Here is a 17,295-nt window from a genome sequence, read left to right as displayed (position 1 = left end):
CTGTTCTTCCTTCCCCCATTGATTTCACAGCCCCAAGCATTCCCACACTTCCTCATCATTTCCCTCCCACAGAGTTTCAGCCAATAGGGACTGGGAGATTTTGCAATCCCTTTGTTCTCTCCATATTCCAGCTGGGTCAGTACAGAGGATTTGGGTTCTGCTTCAGTACAGAACATCTGCAATTGATGTTCTTCAGATGCTTGAGACTGACTGCCAGAATTCCTCTTTCAACTAGAGTTAAAATCCAAAATATCCAGAAGATACCAGGTTCTGAGAAGATTCTGCCACTGAACTGTTCAGCACCCGCCAAGAGTCCCAGGTTTTGATGTTGTAGACACTGCACTTTGACTTATTTTCTAAGCAATCTCAGTAGCTTTTCAAGAAGCTAAGAAGGGAACCTACATAGAGGTGACTTTTGCTGTATACACCATTGGCATCCAGGTGGCAGCGGCCATCATTGGGCATGTAGATCCCTCCCAATTTTCCATCCCCTGCAGTGTGGTATGTGCCATCTGAAGTGAAAACCAGCAGACTTGTCACGTTACGCCAGCCAATCTGCTCCTGCAAAAGAGAGAGCAAGGGTCAGATGGGTTCTCCCACTTTCAAAACAGCAACTCCAATTTCATCAATATTTTCATTCTGAATACTCCCTGGCCATGTCTCAGGAGTGTTGCATAGTCAGAAGAGGTCAAGACAGCATTTGAATAAAGCTCGGATCAAAGTTCAAGATCTGTTGGACCTACCAATAGCAAACCTCAGATTTTGTCACTTAGTATAATTTTTAGAAAACAGGATTTCCAAGTGAAAATGTTGAAAGCAGCAAACAAATCTAATATAGCAGTTACCAAAGTCTAAACTATCAGACTGTGGGCTCCCAATGAACTTTTGTGAAATTTTGCTCTGGATTGAGAAAAAGTAGGAGTGGCTTCTGGTTGAGGATCTATGGTGGACTTGACATCCCTGATGCCAGGATGCCATTGCTGCAGATGTGGATAGCCAGTGCAGTCTTTCCGGGTAAAGGAGAGATAGTGAGATCACCTACTTGCACTCTGTACAACTGCTCCTCATGAAGAGATGGCAGAAACTGAGGGTTTCTGGTTGATTCATGAGTAGAGCAGTGGGGGGGTCAAGGGCTATTAATCAAGCTCACAGTCGTAATGCAGCTCATAGGGATACAAGGTTCGTGCATGCCTGAGTTTCTTAAACACTTTCGGTTGTAATTAATTTACAGCTGAAGAGAGGTCATCTGAGCAGTAGGATATGATAATTCCACTAGGTGAGTCAACATTTTTTTCTGGATTGTAATATGATATCCAGGGAAGCTGACTAAAGAAAGAATCAATCTTGCTTAATTCATAGTTTAGTCTGCTCTAGCAGGAGTGTTCTGCTGGTTATGAAAACTTAGAAAAGTCAGTGGTATTAATCAGTTGAGGTTTAGTATTCCTACCTTGAAAGTTGAAATCCTGGATAAATTGGGAAAATGGAGAGGGAAAAAGCCTTATTAGGATGGGACCTTTCTTACCATTCTCCCTAGCACAGAGTACAATTCATACGAGCATCTCAAAGGACAGATGGTTGCAAACATCTGGGTTGGAGGTACCTTGCCAGCAGGCGCCTCATTGTTATTAATGACGGTGTGCTCAGGGCTTCTGCTACACTCACCTTGCAAATGGCTGCCTGCATAATAGCATCAAAGCCTCCTTCTGCATAATCCAGGTTGGCTGAGATGCCCTGCTGACTGACCCTGCTCTCAAACTCACTGGCGTTCTCAGTGAGAGGGAGCACGTGCCGAAAGCCGAACGCTGACTGGCAATTCTCCTTTGGGTTTTGGCAGGGATGTTTCCGTTTGGAAGGAACCATATTTACATAAGGCAGCACGGTCTTGTCCACAAAGGCACCAAACCCTGCAATGAAAAGATCCTCTGTCTTCCTCAGTCTGTGTACACATTGAAACACTGCTCATGAATTCCCACTGTTTTCTCTTCTGCACATAGTCCTAAAGTCGGGGTGGGGGGCAACTTTAGTCACCAGGCCCACACATTGCCCTTAAAGCCCAGTCTGAGGGCTTTTCAACCTTCTACAAGTACATGGATAAGACTTTGGGAAACGGGGTGAACAGAGGCCACCTAGGGAACAGTCAGATAAGAGAGAGCATAGCCCACAACTGGATAGTGGGCAGGGCAACAGGCTCAGAAGGGACCCTCCTTAGGTTCTCAGGCTGTAAAAGAGGTGGCAGGAGAATTGTACTTTCACACATGCAAGAGTCTGTTAATATAGCTTTATAGTAAAGTAGTATTAGTTTATCTGGTCGTGTTTCCTGCTCGTCTACTTGAGAAAGCTGACATACAGTTATCAAGGAGTTGATACAAAAGTGGGATGCACATTAAAACTAGGGCAAGACTTAGAATAAGTCTGTTCACGTTTAAAAAAACCCTCAAGGGAATGGGTGAGGGGAGAGAGAGAGAGAGAAAGCACAATAGTAATAGCACTTAGATTTATATGCCGCTTCACAGTGCTTTACAGCCCTCTCTAAGTGGTTTATAGAGTCAGCATATTGCCCCCAAACAATCTGGGTCTTCATTTTACCAACCTCGGAAGGATGGAAGGCTGAGTCAACCTTGAGACCTGTCAGGATCAAACCGGCAGTCAGCAGAAGTAGCCTGCAGTACTGCACTCTAACCACTGCGCCACTGCGATGCAACAAGCAACCCTAGCAGTTCAAATGAATTGCAATGTTCAGGTCAGTTTACAAGAGTTACAAAGAAAACATTCTCATCCGAGGGATAAAACAACACAAAAGCCTAACATGTGGCTCTATAAGGAAAACATTGTAGGTAAGTGCAAGTTAGCAAGGATGCAAAGTTCTTTCCTTAGTAAAGATAAAGAATTCAGATGCTAGCCAAGGTGTCCTAATATTTTAAAAAATATTAAAATAAATGTGTCCCAAATCAAAATAATTCCAGTTTACATGTATTGTCGGGAATACGTTTACATCTTTTCTTCTAAGGCTTGCACTAAACTGTGAGGCTTTTCCTATACCTTCTGGTGTTTCCCCATTCAGAGTTTTCATTACATACCAATCTTCACTGAGGTAGAAACTTTGCGCAGGGTCGCCATCAAGTCACTTCCCAGTTGCTTGATCTTCTCCAGGTCATCCTTCATGGAGTAGGACAAGTCCATGAGGTAGTAGAGGTCCACAGGATAACCTTCAGCCCGCTTGAAGCGGACAGTGAAGCTCTGTTCTTTTCCTACAGGGACAGAATCAGAAGGCAGGAAGGAAGGGAAGAAGATGTTATTAACATTATTAACTTCTGATGAGAAATTAATTAAGAAATTGTATAATTTTTTGTTAACTTTAGATATGGAAAGTGAACAAATTAAAGGGACAATGATAAGGTGGGCGGAAAACTTTGGTTATAATATAGAATTACAAAAATGGCAAAAATTGTGGGAGAGAAATCATAAATTGACAATGTCAACTGTGTATCAAGAAAATTTGTATGAAATGTTTTATTGATGGCACTTACCTCCAGCTAGACTAGCAAAAATGTTTAAAAATGTATCAGGTAAATGTTGGAAATGTAAACATAACTTAGGTACGTATTATCATATCTGGTGGACATGTGACAAAGTAAAGGCCTATTGGGAAAAAAATACATGCTTGGCTAGAAAAAATATTAGGAGAACATGTAGTATTTAATTCTGAATTTTTTTTAATGAGGCATAGTACCAGAAAAGATCAATAAGCAAAATTTATACTTGGTTTTACACATTGTAACTGCAGCAAGAATAAGTTATGCACAATGTTGGAAAAATGAACAAATACCTTCAGAAGAAGAGGTAATAAAAAAGATACTGGAATGCACAGAGATGGACAGATTAACTATGAGATTAAAAGATAAAGAAGAAACAGAATATCACCGAAGCTGGAATTTATTCTACAAATGGTTAGAAGAGAGAACCAAAGAATAGGATTTGATTATGTATTAGCGTTCTATGAATCCAGATCGCGTGCTGTTTGAAAAACTAACATATGTATGTAGAGGTTAATAAAAAAAATAATAAAAAACTTTATAACGAGAAGATGTATCTGGCCTAGGAAGGGATGGGGAGAACTTAAGTTAAGTTTAAGTTTATTATATGTGTATACCGCCCTTCTCCCGAAGGACTCAGGGCGGTGAGTGCTGATGATGTTACCTAGTTTGGGTAATGAAATGTCTGCAAGAAAACCACTAAGCTCAGAGAGCACCAAGTAACCCTCATGTCAAACCTGAGCTACAAATATTCTCCTTTATTGGGAGGAACCTTCCCATTGGCAAGCTATTAAGATGAGGCAACCCAGCGCTCTTCAGATTCTTCACAGTCTGGAGAGTCTTCCCAATAAAGGTGCTTACCAGGCCGAAGCTGAAGAACGATTCTTTGAGGTGATAGTTGAATGATGTTTTCATGGTACATGTTATCTTTCGGAGGCCTGTCCTCCAAAATATGCTGCTTGCCTTGAGGATCCATGATCTGACTGGGAAGGCAGCCACGATGCTCCAGCTCTGGCCGAGGGGCACAACGTTCTGCATCAGACTCTCCTGCTTGCACAAAATCCTGGGAAGAATGAAGAGGCGGCTATTTGCAGTGCTGTCTTGTGGTATCCCACCATTCAGAATTCCCATGGCAGAAGAGCAATGGGATGTTGCTCTTCCTACTCCATACCCAATGCTTTCGAACCAGGGGAATAGAAACCTCATGAAATGGTATGCTTGTCTATGACCGCAATAAAAATTTGATTGATTGATGCAATGGTTTTTAGAGACATTCCCAAATAGCAAAAGAGAGAATAGCCATTGATGTTCATTAGAAGGAACTGGAATTTCGTACTAGGACATTCATTATTTATGAACAAAGACAAATATAGTGTCCCAGGACAATGTTGCAGGATTCAATCTGAGTCAGTCACCAGGACCAGAGGCTTGTTCCTCCAAGCATTCAGACTTGTGCTGGGGTCCATCCTCAAGGAATTTCTCTCCAGAATGTATGGAGAGAGAGAGAGAGACGTTCCCTGAGGATGGGCTCCAGCACAAGTCCGAAAGTTTGGAAGAATAAATCTCTGATCCTTATGACCGACTCAGGTTGGATCCTGCATTCATTATTCATTTTATTATGTCCTATTTATAGTCATGATCTTGTATTGCCTCATGTCCAGGACCAGAAGGAGCATGATAGCTAGAAAGAAGGCACCAGTCCAGAAGTCAAAGTTTATAACCTGCCTGCTCAAAAAGCAGGTCAGTGGAGCGGTTAAAATTCAGCATCTTGAGAACAGCAACTTAAAACTGCCTTAAATGGCCTAAACACCCCCACACACACCCTCACACACACTTCCAATTAAAACTATTGCAATGAGAAGGGTTTATAAATGCAGCAGGGTTGTGATCATCTTCTTGGAAGAGGTGTATGTGAAAAAGGATGGCATGTCTTCTTTAAGAACAAATCCTACTGTTAGAAACACAGAGCTAAAACCAAAACAGTCTGCATTTTTACATACAAGGCAAAACCTACATGACTTTCCAAGTAAGAGTGATTTAATAACCTAGCTTTAGACCAGTGTTTCTCAACCTTGGCAACTTTTTTAATAATAATAAACCTTTATTGTCAAAGTACAACATGTGTACATTGAGATTAGCTGAGCCTTCCCCTGTGCTCTCTCCCCCCAACACACAGTGACAACAAACCCTCCATCCCACCACACTATGTGAACCAACTACACGACACACCGGCCTCCCAAGTCAATTCTGCATAAGATTATGTCCCATTTAAAAACCTAACAGCCCACGGATAAAAGCTGTTCTTCAGCCTGTTGGTACGGCTGGCTATATTCCTATATCTCCTACCGGATGGTAGGAGAGTAAAGAGATACCGTCCAGGGTGTGAGTCATCCCTGAGAATCTTCCTCACTCTTCCAAGGCAACGAGCCCTGGCGATGTCATCCAGTGGTGCCAGGGAACAGCCCACAATGTCTTGTGCTGTGCTCACTACCCTCTGTAATACTTTCCTATCCGCGGCTGTCAGACCGGCATACCAAACCACAATGCCATATGAGAGGACGCTCTCTATGGTAGACCGGTAAAAGAGGGTCATTAGCTGTTGTTCTACCCTGTTCTTCCGCAAGATCCGCAAGATCCTAAGAAAGTGAAGCCTCTGTTGGGCCTTTAAGAGGTGTGCACTTCAACTCCCAGAATTCCATAGCCACCGCTGGGGATATCGGGGAGTTTAAGTCTTCCAAGTCATCAAGGTTGAGAAAGACTGTTTTAGAGGTTTTCCAGAGAGGCTTTGGAAAAACAGAGGAAGATGAAAGGAAGGCACTGCTATCAATGGCCACCAAATTGCTCCCTCCCACAAGTCTGGTCATCAGGAAGCAGCTGACGAATGGATGGCATACAAACATGTATCACTCTACTTAATGTGCAGCATTCTGCCTGGTACAGAATTACACATTCCCCAATCAGATTTGATTCTTTTAATGATGCTAACTTTATTGTCACTTTGAATGTACACCAATCGGCATACATCAAAATGAAATTTCGTTGCATACAGCTCTCAAAGGGTCACCACCTCCGATATATACTTCTTGTTCATGGCCCGCTCAAATTTCACATGGTCCATTTTAGTCTCTAGGGAGTGAACGATGGCACACAGGACAGATGGAAATGGGGCTCCATGTGGATTAGCCCTCAAATTCGCTTGTATTCTGACAACCTCGCCTTCTTTCCTTTTTCTGATCCTGACTCTTCCACCTTTTCCTTAAAGAGGCCTTAAATCTTTAAAATACATACGTAAGTAATCCTGGCACAGGCACAGCAGCCATCTCTTAACAGGAAAAGGGGGGGCAATCTGTGCCCCCCACAGCCCTCTGAGGCTTAAAATATGGTACCTGCAGATGGGGAAAATCCTCCCTATCTTCCAGTGCTCTTCTTCCCCCTCTCCCCACTGCCAAACTGATAAGCAAAGGAGGCCACTTGCTATCGGGTTTGTTGCAGTGGTCTCCTGTTTCTCTAAGTGAAAAATACAAAAAACAACAACAAACCAACCCACAGATCCAACCACAGCTCTGCTTGCCTTTTAAACTCTGCAGGAGCCAGATAAGTTAACATTCCCCACCCATCTTTTCAAAGACGGTGACACTAGTTTCTTCCTAAGACAGAAACAACAACACGCTTGCCAGGCCCATGTCCTTGCAGAGGAATGGTACCAGCTCTTAGACCTCCCGGGCATTTCATCTTCCTGTTTCTTGCCCTTCCTTGTACTAAGTCTCTGCAGAATTCAAAATTATGAGAAGAACAATCTTTCTCTCCCCCCCCCCCCCCAGCTTCTATTATCTTTTTCTTTGGTCAGCAGCAGCAGCAGCAATGGCAAAGGATGACGGTTCCATTTTGAAAGGGATTGGGAATTTCTGCCTGCCTCTTCCATCACTCCTAATGAAAGTATTATAGTCATCATTTTCTTGAATGCAAATGAAGGTTGTTAGAAGATATATTGGACATTAGCTTTCTTCAGATCTTGAGAGGACATAAATTTGGGTATAAAGTGCGATACCAAGCAGATTAGAAGGATTTTTTTTTCACCTATATCCTGTCTGTTTGCCCACAGGGCATTCATGATGGCTGAAAAAACATAAAATATAAACCATTAAACAATTGCAGTTTATCCTTATTTGCATTTGGTGTCACTTTTCTCTTGGCCTAAAGTTCTCCACTTAAGCTTTCTTTCTTTCTTTTTCTTTCTTTCTTTCTTTCTTTCTTTCTTTCTTTCTTTCTTTCTTTCTTTCTTTCTTTCTTTCTTTCTTCTCTCTCTCTCTCTCTCTCTCTCTCTCTCTCTCTTTCTTTCTTTCTTTCTTTCTTTCTTTCTTTCTTTGATAGCATAACTCATGAAAGCTACTCAGCACTTTTATCATTTAAAGCAAAGATGTTTACGAAACCAAGTTTCACCACTAGGTAATTTTCTGATTGGCTGTCTAGAATCATGATTTCCAAGATGCTGCATTTTGCTTCATTTTGCAAATTAACATTCACTTCCCCCAAGTGGCTGGCTTTTAACATCCCATGCATTCTGTGAAATTTAGTTTAGTTCAGAGAGAAAGAATAAAAAGCAGAAGAACATGGAAGACCTGCCTAAAAACCTCCAAGCTGCAGGCCAGGAAATCCAATTATGTTCTATTTTCCATAGATCTGGATTGAAGGCAGAATCCTTTCCGGCTTTTTGGAACCTATGGCTTAATTGGTGACAATCTACTGTACTTTTCTTCTGCTGGGAAATCTTTGTAATATATATATAAAGATACGGTGGTCACCGCATTCAGTATTTCCCTGCCTTTTTAAGTGAATGTAAAACGAGACTGTGCACAAAGCTAAAGATATTTACTAAACATATCCAGGAGGATGGAGAAACAGAAGGAAAAAAAAATCAAGGTGAGGATCCATCATAGTTCTTATCTCTTCAGAGTGTTATTAAACTCACCAAAACTTCAGCGAATTCTTTCCCCCCTTTTGAAAACAGTTCCATGCAATGCACCAAAGTTTCAGGACTGAGACTTTAAAAAAAAACCCTCTAAAAGTACAATCATTGCTTTACCACCTGGCTAATGGAGGTGAGTTTTTCCCCCTCCCAATTCAGGTCTGACAAAGCATTGCACGCAGCACAGGAAAACCCTCGTGCTTACAGTATCCGGACATATGGCAGTAAAGAACTAATGTTCAGTAAGATAGGTGTTCATTCAGCTTACAGTTAAAAGTTGCTGCCTCTGACCAGCTTAACCCCCCCTTTTTTTCCCCTTTTAGAAGCCCTTAAGTCCCTCAAGGCAACGGGAAAGGGCCCCACATTTCGGGCCTGCCCTGATGAACACAACACTTCATTACACTGACACCGTTCAAAGTCCTCAGAGGTACCACCAACCACAAAAAGATGTTCCGGTATCCTAAGAGATACCGTCACGAAAGATAGTAGTTAAACACACAATACAGACAAACAGTTGGGCAGGATGTGGTGACTTCTTTCACGGCAACCAGAGTAGCACCTGGGGGGGGTGTTCCGGCCATCGCAGTGACTCTTTTACCCAAGGCGGGTGGGGCTACCTCTGGCGGAACCAGGGCTGTCTTCACTGTGGAAATGGTGGTGGCAATTTTTTAGGAGATTATTTCGCCCAAAGAGAGTCCCCACGCCCCACTCCCCTCTTGCACAGAGAACCTGAACTAAACCAAGATGTCAGCTGTGGCTTCTTCAAGGTTTGTCTTGAAGTTGTATGGCTGAAAAGTTCCCCTATCCTGGTTCTTTTTTTTTTATTGAAAAGTTTTACAATACATTTTTAAATACAAAAAAAACCCCTCCTCCCCCTCCCCTCTCCCCAACCCCCCCTACCCTCCCCTCCCCCTCCCCGACTTCCCAGAGCTGAATACAGGGTATAAAAATACAAACAAGCATAATCTAAAATATGCTAACAACAATAAAACATTAAATTCTATCGCACTTTAACTCTCCATAGTCAAAATATTAATAAAATAACTAGTTATACATCATATGAATCCACTACTTATTCAAATGCTAAATGAAACTTTTTAGTCCCATATTTATTCTGAATATATTCAATCCATCTTCTCCTGGTTCTTCATATAGTGCTCAAGAAAGGGAGCTGGTAGGGAGAACGTAGCAATGGAGGAGCCAAGCACAAGTAATCCTCGATTTACAACCATTCATTGAGTGACCGTTCAAAGCTACATCTTCATGACGATTGCAGTGTCCCAGGATCAGGTGATCTCCTTTTGTGACCTTCTGACAAGCAAAGTCAATGGGGGGGAGGAGGGGAAGCCAGATTCACTTAACAACCGTGTTATTAGCAACGATGAAACACTTAACAACTGTGGCAAGAAAAGTTGTAAAATGGGGGAAACTCACTTAACAAATGTCTCACTTAGCAACATCAGTTTTGAGCTCAGTTGTGGTCATAAGTCAAGGAATACCTGTAATTAACTCCCCCCCCCCTCTTTTTGCTCAATTGTGCCCAATTCTTGAAGACTGCCTGAACAAATCCTTGAAATTTTCTTGGCCAGGTTTCCCTCCTCTCCTCACAAATTTATTTTATTTTATTTTAATCCCATTTATATCCCGCCCTTCTCCGAAGACTCAGGGCGGCTTACAAGCTTAGCAGTAGCCTTCATCTATGTATATGCCTGCTTGTTAGGGCTTTCACACACACACCAAGCGGCATTATTACAAAGTCAGCTTAATTGCCCCCAACAATCTGGGTCCTCATTTTACCTACCTCGGAAGGATGGAAGGCTGAGTCAACCTTGAGCCTGGTGGGACGCGAACCTGCACTAATTGCAGGCAGCAGGTGTTACTTAAGGAGGCATTAGCCCACTGCTCCACCAAGGCTCTGGTTTGCCCTTGCCTGCTTCATAGTGTTGAGGGAGAGTGATTGGCCCACGGTTACCCAGCTGCCCAAGATGGGACTAGAACTCACAGCCTCCCAGTTCCCCAGTGCCTTTAAACATTACATCAAACTGATTGGGGTATTATAAAAAAATATTATCTGAAAATGCTCCTCCGACATGAAGGCCTGGGATTGGGGATGCTCTACTTCTTCAATGCAAATATGAATTTAGCTATTGCTCTACAGCGAGAGTGCTCTGTTTGCATTCAGAAGTATTTCTCTAATATTAATTCAGTATTTTCAAAGATAGGGGAAGAAGAAGTGGTAGACGACAGGAATGAATGAAGAAAAGGCAAAAGATGCCCCAAAGGTGTTTTTCCAAAAGGCAAGTGGACTTCCTTGGTTTTTTTTTTCTTGAAAACGTTTTACTTCTCATCCGTTCTTCAGAACCGAAGAAGCTTCTTGGATGAGGTGAAACGATTTAAAGGGGTGGGGGGAATCAAGAAAGTCCACTTGCCTTTTGAAAAAACACCCTCGAGACAATCATGACTTGGATGATTGAGAATCTCCACAGACAAATGGAAAAAATCCTGCTTTGTAGACAGCCCTGCCTCCATTGTCTTGCCGCTTAGATGCATTATTTTTAGACAGTGGTACTTTGAGTAGGAATGTTGCCTATTTTTCCCCGTTTGTTGATCTCAGACATCTGTAGGCCAAGCACAAGTGCAGCATCTCCAGCTTTCCCCATGCATGGCACTGCATTCATGGAGGAAGCAAATGAAATAAATGGATTTGGGCTTGCCAGGCAGATGCAATCAGGTACACAAGGCCAAAACTAAAGACATCTGCATTACAGCCAGTAAAGTCAGCTCATATAACTTGATTCCCTGATATAGTCTTTTTTTAAAAAAAACCCAATCCATTAGAAAGGATTAAAATAAATTAAAAAATGGCATTTTAAATTATGCCTTGATGGCAAAAACAAGGCCAGCAGCCATCTGGTCTCAGCAGAAAACAAACCACCTGGGCTGGCCAGCCTGTTTTTTGTGCTGGGGAGCAAGGAACAAGATGTGCTTTTTCAGCGTCTGAGCAGGTGATATCACTGAAAAAACTCTCCTTTGCAATAGCACATAATACAGGAACATGCAAGTGTGGGGAGGGGGGCTCACCCTACTTGGTCCTACTTTGTTGCAGACAGTCCTTTGCAAACATGCTCACGACTTGACTGGAAGGTCCTTTTGGTGGTGGTGGGGGGTGTAAATAGATTCTGGGGGAACTGAATACAGGAAATCCTCGACCACAATTGAGGCCAAAATTTCTGTTGTTAAGTGAGACGTTTGTTAAGTGATTTTGCCCCATTTTGCAACCTTTCCTGCCACAGTTGTCAAGTGAATCACTGCGGTTGTTAAGCTAATAATACTGCTGTTAAGTGAATCTGGCTTCTCCATCGACTGTGCTTGTCGGAAGGTCGCAAAAGGGCATCACGTGACCTTGGGACACAGCAACGGTCATACATATGAGCCAGTTGCCAAGCATCTGAATTTTGATCACGTGATCCTGGGGATGCCGCAAAAGTCGTTAATTGTGGGAAAACGGTCATAAGTCACATTTTTTCCAGTGCTGTTGTAACTTTGAACGGTCCCTAAATGAACTGTTGTGAGTCGAGGACTACCTGTACTGATCTGGAGGGGCTAGAGTGGGTTCAGGGAAGAGCAGACAATACAGAAGAATCAGGATGGCTCTCGCTAGGGTGTCAAGGCTGGAGGGGAAAAAATGTCCCTGTCCCATGGCCTCTTACTTTGCTTCATTTGAAGAACATCTCCAAAAGAGATGACGAAAATCCAACTCATAGAAGGAAGACTTAGCCAGCCAAAGAATGACTGCACTTTGGTAGCCTCCAACTTCCCACGGTTGCCTGAAGTGGGCAGCTGCTGTTGAGTCTTGCTGACTCAAGTCTTCACACATCGACTGAGACTGAAAGGGCGAGGGGTGAATCAGAGGACAGCCTTGTCAGTTGCTGTCTGCTGATGTTGCTGCCTTCAAGGAAATCTTGCACCTTGGCAAAAGAATGCAGCTGCCTGGCTTGGCTTCACCGAGAACTCAAAAGCCCAAGGATTCCTCCTCAAGGTTCATCTTCCAACTCAGTGTGGCTACTCAAGGGGCAAATCAGTGAGCCACCGGGAAGGAAGAGATATAAGGCAGAAAGGCAGCAGGTTCAAGGTAACTTAATGTTCCTGCTTCAGGTTGCTAGAAATGTACGCTCTCTTCATCACCTCTTAGCTGGCTAGAGGGCTGCAGGCTACCTCTTAGCCACAAGATACCCACGTCTTTCAGCTCTGGATGCTGGTCTTAAAAGAAATGTCTTCCAAGTGCTTCTAAGGCAGTGTTGGAAACAGGATGGGGGTGGGGGTGGGGAACGAATGGCAAGAGAGGTTCACGAGAGTGAGGACTTACTGGCTGCTTGCACCAGGCACAGCTGGGGTGGGACTGAATGCACTCATGGCAGGAAGGCTGAGGCTGGCAGGATCCTGAAAAGGAAACACAAGCAACCACAATGAGGCCTGTCGCTTTCCCCGCTAAGTCTTTTTTCCTCTCTTTCCTGTTCTCCCTTCCTCATTCTACTTTCCAAAAATCCATGAGGTTTCAGAGACCCCCATCTCCTTCTTTGGATTCAGTTCCTTGGAGAAGGCCTAAAGTGAGGATCTGTCGGGTGGCATTGGGTAAAGCCATTCCCTTGGAATAATGGGTTGGGAGTGGGGGGGGGCTGCCCATAGGATTTTCAATCTGTTACTCAGCTAGTGGCAAGCTGAACTAGCAAAGAATGGCCCTTCTAAAACTGCTGCCCGGCACTGATTTGAATTTCAATGTTTTGTATATATTTATGTTACATATTTATATAATTTATATCATGGGCAGGGCTTTTTTTCTCATAGAACGCTCAGAACGGAGTTCTGGCACCTTTTTTGGATAGAACCTTGTAGGTTAGGCAAGGCAGGTTGTATGACATGTGTGAGTTCTGGCACCTTTTTCTTTTACAAAAAAAGCACTGATCATGGGTATGCGAGTAATTGGCTCATTCTAGGATAAATCCTGTAAGATAGTAAGTATAGGTTTGTCAGACAAAAACTTGATTATTTTTCTCATCCTGGTATCTTAAAAAAGGAGGAGGAGGAGGAGGAGGAGGAGGAGGAGGAGGAGGAGGAGGAGGAGGAGGAGGAGGAGGAGAAGGAGAAGAAGAAGAAGAAGAAGAAGAAGAAGAAGAAGAAGAAGAAGAAGAGGAGGAGGAGGAGGAGGAGGAGGAGGAGGAGGAGGAGGAGGAAGAGAGGAGGAGGAGGAGGAGGAGTTTCTGTCTTTCAGGATATTGAAAATAAAAGCTTAAATGATAACTGGGATGATATGCATGAAAGCTTCCAATCTACCCCAGGTGACATGGTCCAGATTGCCAGTGAGTCTTGCAAACAGAAATCTGCCTTTGAAAGGGTTTAACGACTTAGCATCTAAGCCACTCAACAAATGAACTTATGTTATTTATTTGTCCAATATACACAGCTGCCCATCTCACAAAGCAAGCGACTCTGGGTGGTGCACAACAAAAGTGTGATGTATGTCTTAGTGGCCCATGGACAGCAATTAGTGGGGCCTTCCACTAAAGTCTCCTTAGACTCTTTCCTAGATTCTCTAGACTTTCTCCTTTTCTGATTCTAAATTCCTCTCCCTCCAAATACAATAATAATGCAAAAGTTATCCACAGCCAACAAAACTGGCAATTACTCCAATTTGCCAACATTCTTTCCTGATCATCTCTTTCAGCATGACTTTTCCATCTTGGAAGTCTCAAAGTCACCTGAACAAACAATGAATCAGGCCAGTGTCATTGCATGGCGAGCAGTGAATCCAGAACAAATACATTCAACAAAATCACTATAGAACTGCAACATGGACAAAGTTTGGAACTTTATCTCTCCACTCAGGTCCCCACATTACCGGTCTCTGCTATCTTCTCCCCACACGTCATTCCTTGGAGCGTAAGCAGAATCCCCAGGCCTATCTTCTCCCCACACGTCATTCCTTGGAGCGTAAGCAGAATCCCCAGGCTCACAGTCCATCCATCAGAAATCATGGCCTGGAAAGCAGTGGAAGGAAAGAGAAAAAGAAAGAAAGAAAGAAAAAAGGGAGTGAGGGAAAGAAAGAAAAGATGACAAAGAGAGATTTTTTTAAAATGGCTTTCTTCCTCATCCAAAGAGCAAGATGTTAAGATTGCTGCTACAGTCAAAGCTTGGGGGAGGGTCTAAGATCTAGTGGTTGAACATGGGTTTTGCATATGAAAGTCCCAGGTCCAATCCATGGCACATCTAAAGGGTTGTTTAAAAAAAAGAGTATCAAAGTTGTGAAAGAATAATCTCTGCTTGAAAACCCAGAGGGACTTGCCAATCAAAGTTGACTATGCTGGATTAAGCAGCCAAATTGTCCCATCCAAAGAGACTAAAGATATTCTGACTTACTTGGCTTTATAAATATGATTTATAAATATAAAGGAACCCAATTTCAGGTAGCTTCCTAAGAATTTACCTATCCCATTTTGAGGTCCATGTCCCAATTGTTGCACACATACAATATTCTCTATGCTGTCACCTAGAAGGGCATATTGTGAATAAAAGCATTGAGCTAATGAGGTCAATTGCTATAGAATGGAAGGGATTTTAGCACTGTTGCATCCTTTGTATGAATTCACTCACAATAGTGCCATATTCATGCTTATCATTGCCATATAACTTTAATAGCAATAGCACTTATATACTGCCCCACAGTGCTTTATAGTCCTCTCTGAGCAGTTTACAGAGTCAGCCTTTTGCCCCCAAGAATCTAGGTCCTCATTTTACTGACCTCGGAAGGATGGAAGCTGAGTCAACCTTGAGCCAGTCAGGATTGAACTCCTGGCAGAGGGCAGAGTCAGCCTGAAATACTGTAATCTAGTCACTAAACCACCTGGCTTGACTTTAATACACTGGGAAATTAATGAAATGATGCAAAACTGTATTTTCAACATGTGTTTTTTCTGTACAACATAATGAGTCAGAATATACATTTTAAACAAGCAAATGACTTGCCTGCTTTGAGTCATTTTCTTCATAGATAGAGTTCTGAAATATAATGGAAAGTTATTCTTATGACTTGGGTCAAAGCAAATCAAAGCTAAAAAATACTCCACCCTAACTGTTTCTCCACAAAGTATTTTTGGAAAGAAGTGGGTTTTTTTCCCCACAGATAACAATTAGCTAAATCATTGCTCAACATTCCACAAAGTAGAAACAAAACAAAATTTAAAACCAAGCCAGAAGAATATGCATACTTAAAATGATTCTCACATAACTTAAATAAGTAAAATTAGGGGAAAAATCATATCAAAGCAATTAAAATATTCACCAGATTAATTTTTTTATTATTTTCTCCTCTGCAAAAATGCTGCATTTTCCTCAAAATAACCACAGGGTACTCCTTTAAGACAAACAAACATATTTAAGCACTTAAAAGATACAATTATCATCTGCTAAGTTGGCTTCTCTTCAGAGTTTCCAATACTCAGCCAGAGAAGTATTCCATTTCCCTGTTTTATAAGGAGTGCTGAAAAACACTTGGATATCTTTTGCAGTGCTTGAACTGCATGGATATATGTGCTAAATAAAAGGTCTATTACCGTATATAATTTATAACTTCACCAAACCCTAAATTTATCAGTAAGAGAATTGTATTCTGCATATCAGGGATCATTTAAAGTTCTTGTCCTAAGATTCAAAAATCAGATTAATAGAAACTATTTCTGGAATTGCCTCCACAACTATAAGCTTCTAGCTGGAAGTGAAAACTTCTCTCATGGGCCACACTACCAATTTTTCAAACTTGTTACTTCAACACACCAATTTCTTTCCTTGAAAAAAAATAGTCTAGCTGCATAGATATTAAGAATAAGTTCTTAAAATTATTGTTTCTTTGCCTTGCTAGGGCTGCAAAACAGAAGAGAAACACAGAAATACAAGTTGTGTTTTTTTAAAAAAAAGGAAATTAAAAAATGAAAGAGGTTCAAGTCAAATAATAAGTATTACAATTCTGTGAACATTGCTACAATTCTATTTTTAAACAAAGAATTGAACCTCAGGTTTATATTGTCAAGTCTGTCAAAAAAGATACAAAGGTACAAAATCAAAGGGTGCCACATTGATCAGCCACTTTTGACTACACAAATGTTTCTCTAGCAATAGTTGATGATTTGTTAAGCAACAGTCCAGGTATAGCATACGTAAAATTCTATACTGAGGAATTTTAAAATTTGGAGTATTAGCATCCTTAACCTTTTATTTCTTTCTAAATATCTGATTCATGATAAGAATATATTCAACCACTGCAAGGCAAGCAAGCCATGCCTATTAATGTATCTTCAAATTTATTTTATCTCCAAGTTAAAAGTAACTAATCTTTTAAAAAATACCCCGAGGGGTCCAAAAAATCTGGAAAAAATATTTTGATAAATAGATTTCATTTTAAAATCATAGGAAATATATTTCACATTGATAAAAATCTGAAACCTCAGATTGTTTAAAATAGGAAGTTCCAAGTCTATATCCCAGATTTTACATGAATTACCTACAGTATGTTTAACTGCATTAAGTTTTAAATTGTCAGTGAAACTGAATTGTTGATTTAATCTTTTAAAAAAATTGTCTAGTATATTCAGAACTATTGGTTTCTGAAGTAATGCATCTAGTCCAGAGAACGTAACTGATATTCTACTGAGTGTATTGTCATTCAGTTGTCCTTGGCAAATTATATAGATTTCATTTGTAACTTTTCAAAAATTCTGAAAGTGCTATTAACAGTTAGCTAATCTG

The 17,295-nt window shown here is 41.6% G+C and overlaps 1 protein-coding gene across 2 annotated transcripts in view; it reads right to left on the bottom strand.

Moving 5' to 3' along the window:
• The window catches only part of ITGB7 (integrin subunit beta 7), a 30,323-nt gene extending 15,661 nt beyond the window's left edge, over positions 1-14,662 (bottom strand). For both annotated transcript variants that reach the window (XM_083355008.1, XM_083355007.1), the window contains exons 1-7: positions 14,507-14,662; positions 14,396-14,455; positions 12,866-12,939; positions 4,395-4,596; positions 3,078-3,248; positions 1,663-1,904; positions 403-561 (exon numbers count right to left, since the gene is read on the bottom strand). In XM_083355008.1, the coding sequence (XP_083211134.1) occupies positions 403-561; positions 1,663-1,904; positions 3,078-3,248; positions 4,395-4,596; positions 12,866-12,939; positions 14,396-14,455; positions 14,507-14,531 (933 nt within the window). In that variant the 5' untranslated portion in view covers positions 14,532-14,662. The remainder of the gene's footprint in view (positions 1-402; positions 562-1,662; positions 1,905-3,077; positions 3,249-4,394; positions 4,597-12,865; positions 12,940-14,395; positions 14,456-14,506) is intronic.
• Positions 14,663-17,295: the final 2,633 nt, after the last annotated feature.

The sequence above is a fragment of the Vipera ursinii genome (genome assembly GCF_947247035.1).
Source record: "Vipera ursinii genome assembly, chromosome: 2".
Classification (NCBI taxonomy): Eukaryota; Metazoa; Chordata; class Lepidosauria; order Squamata; family Viperidae; genus Vipera; species Vipera ursinii.
The sequence above is the reverse complement of the archived record's forward strand: the minus strand, read 5'-3'. Positions and strand labels throughout refer to the sequence as shown.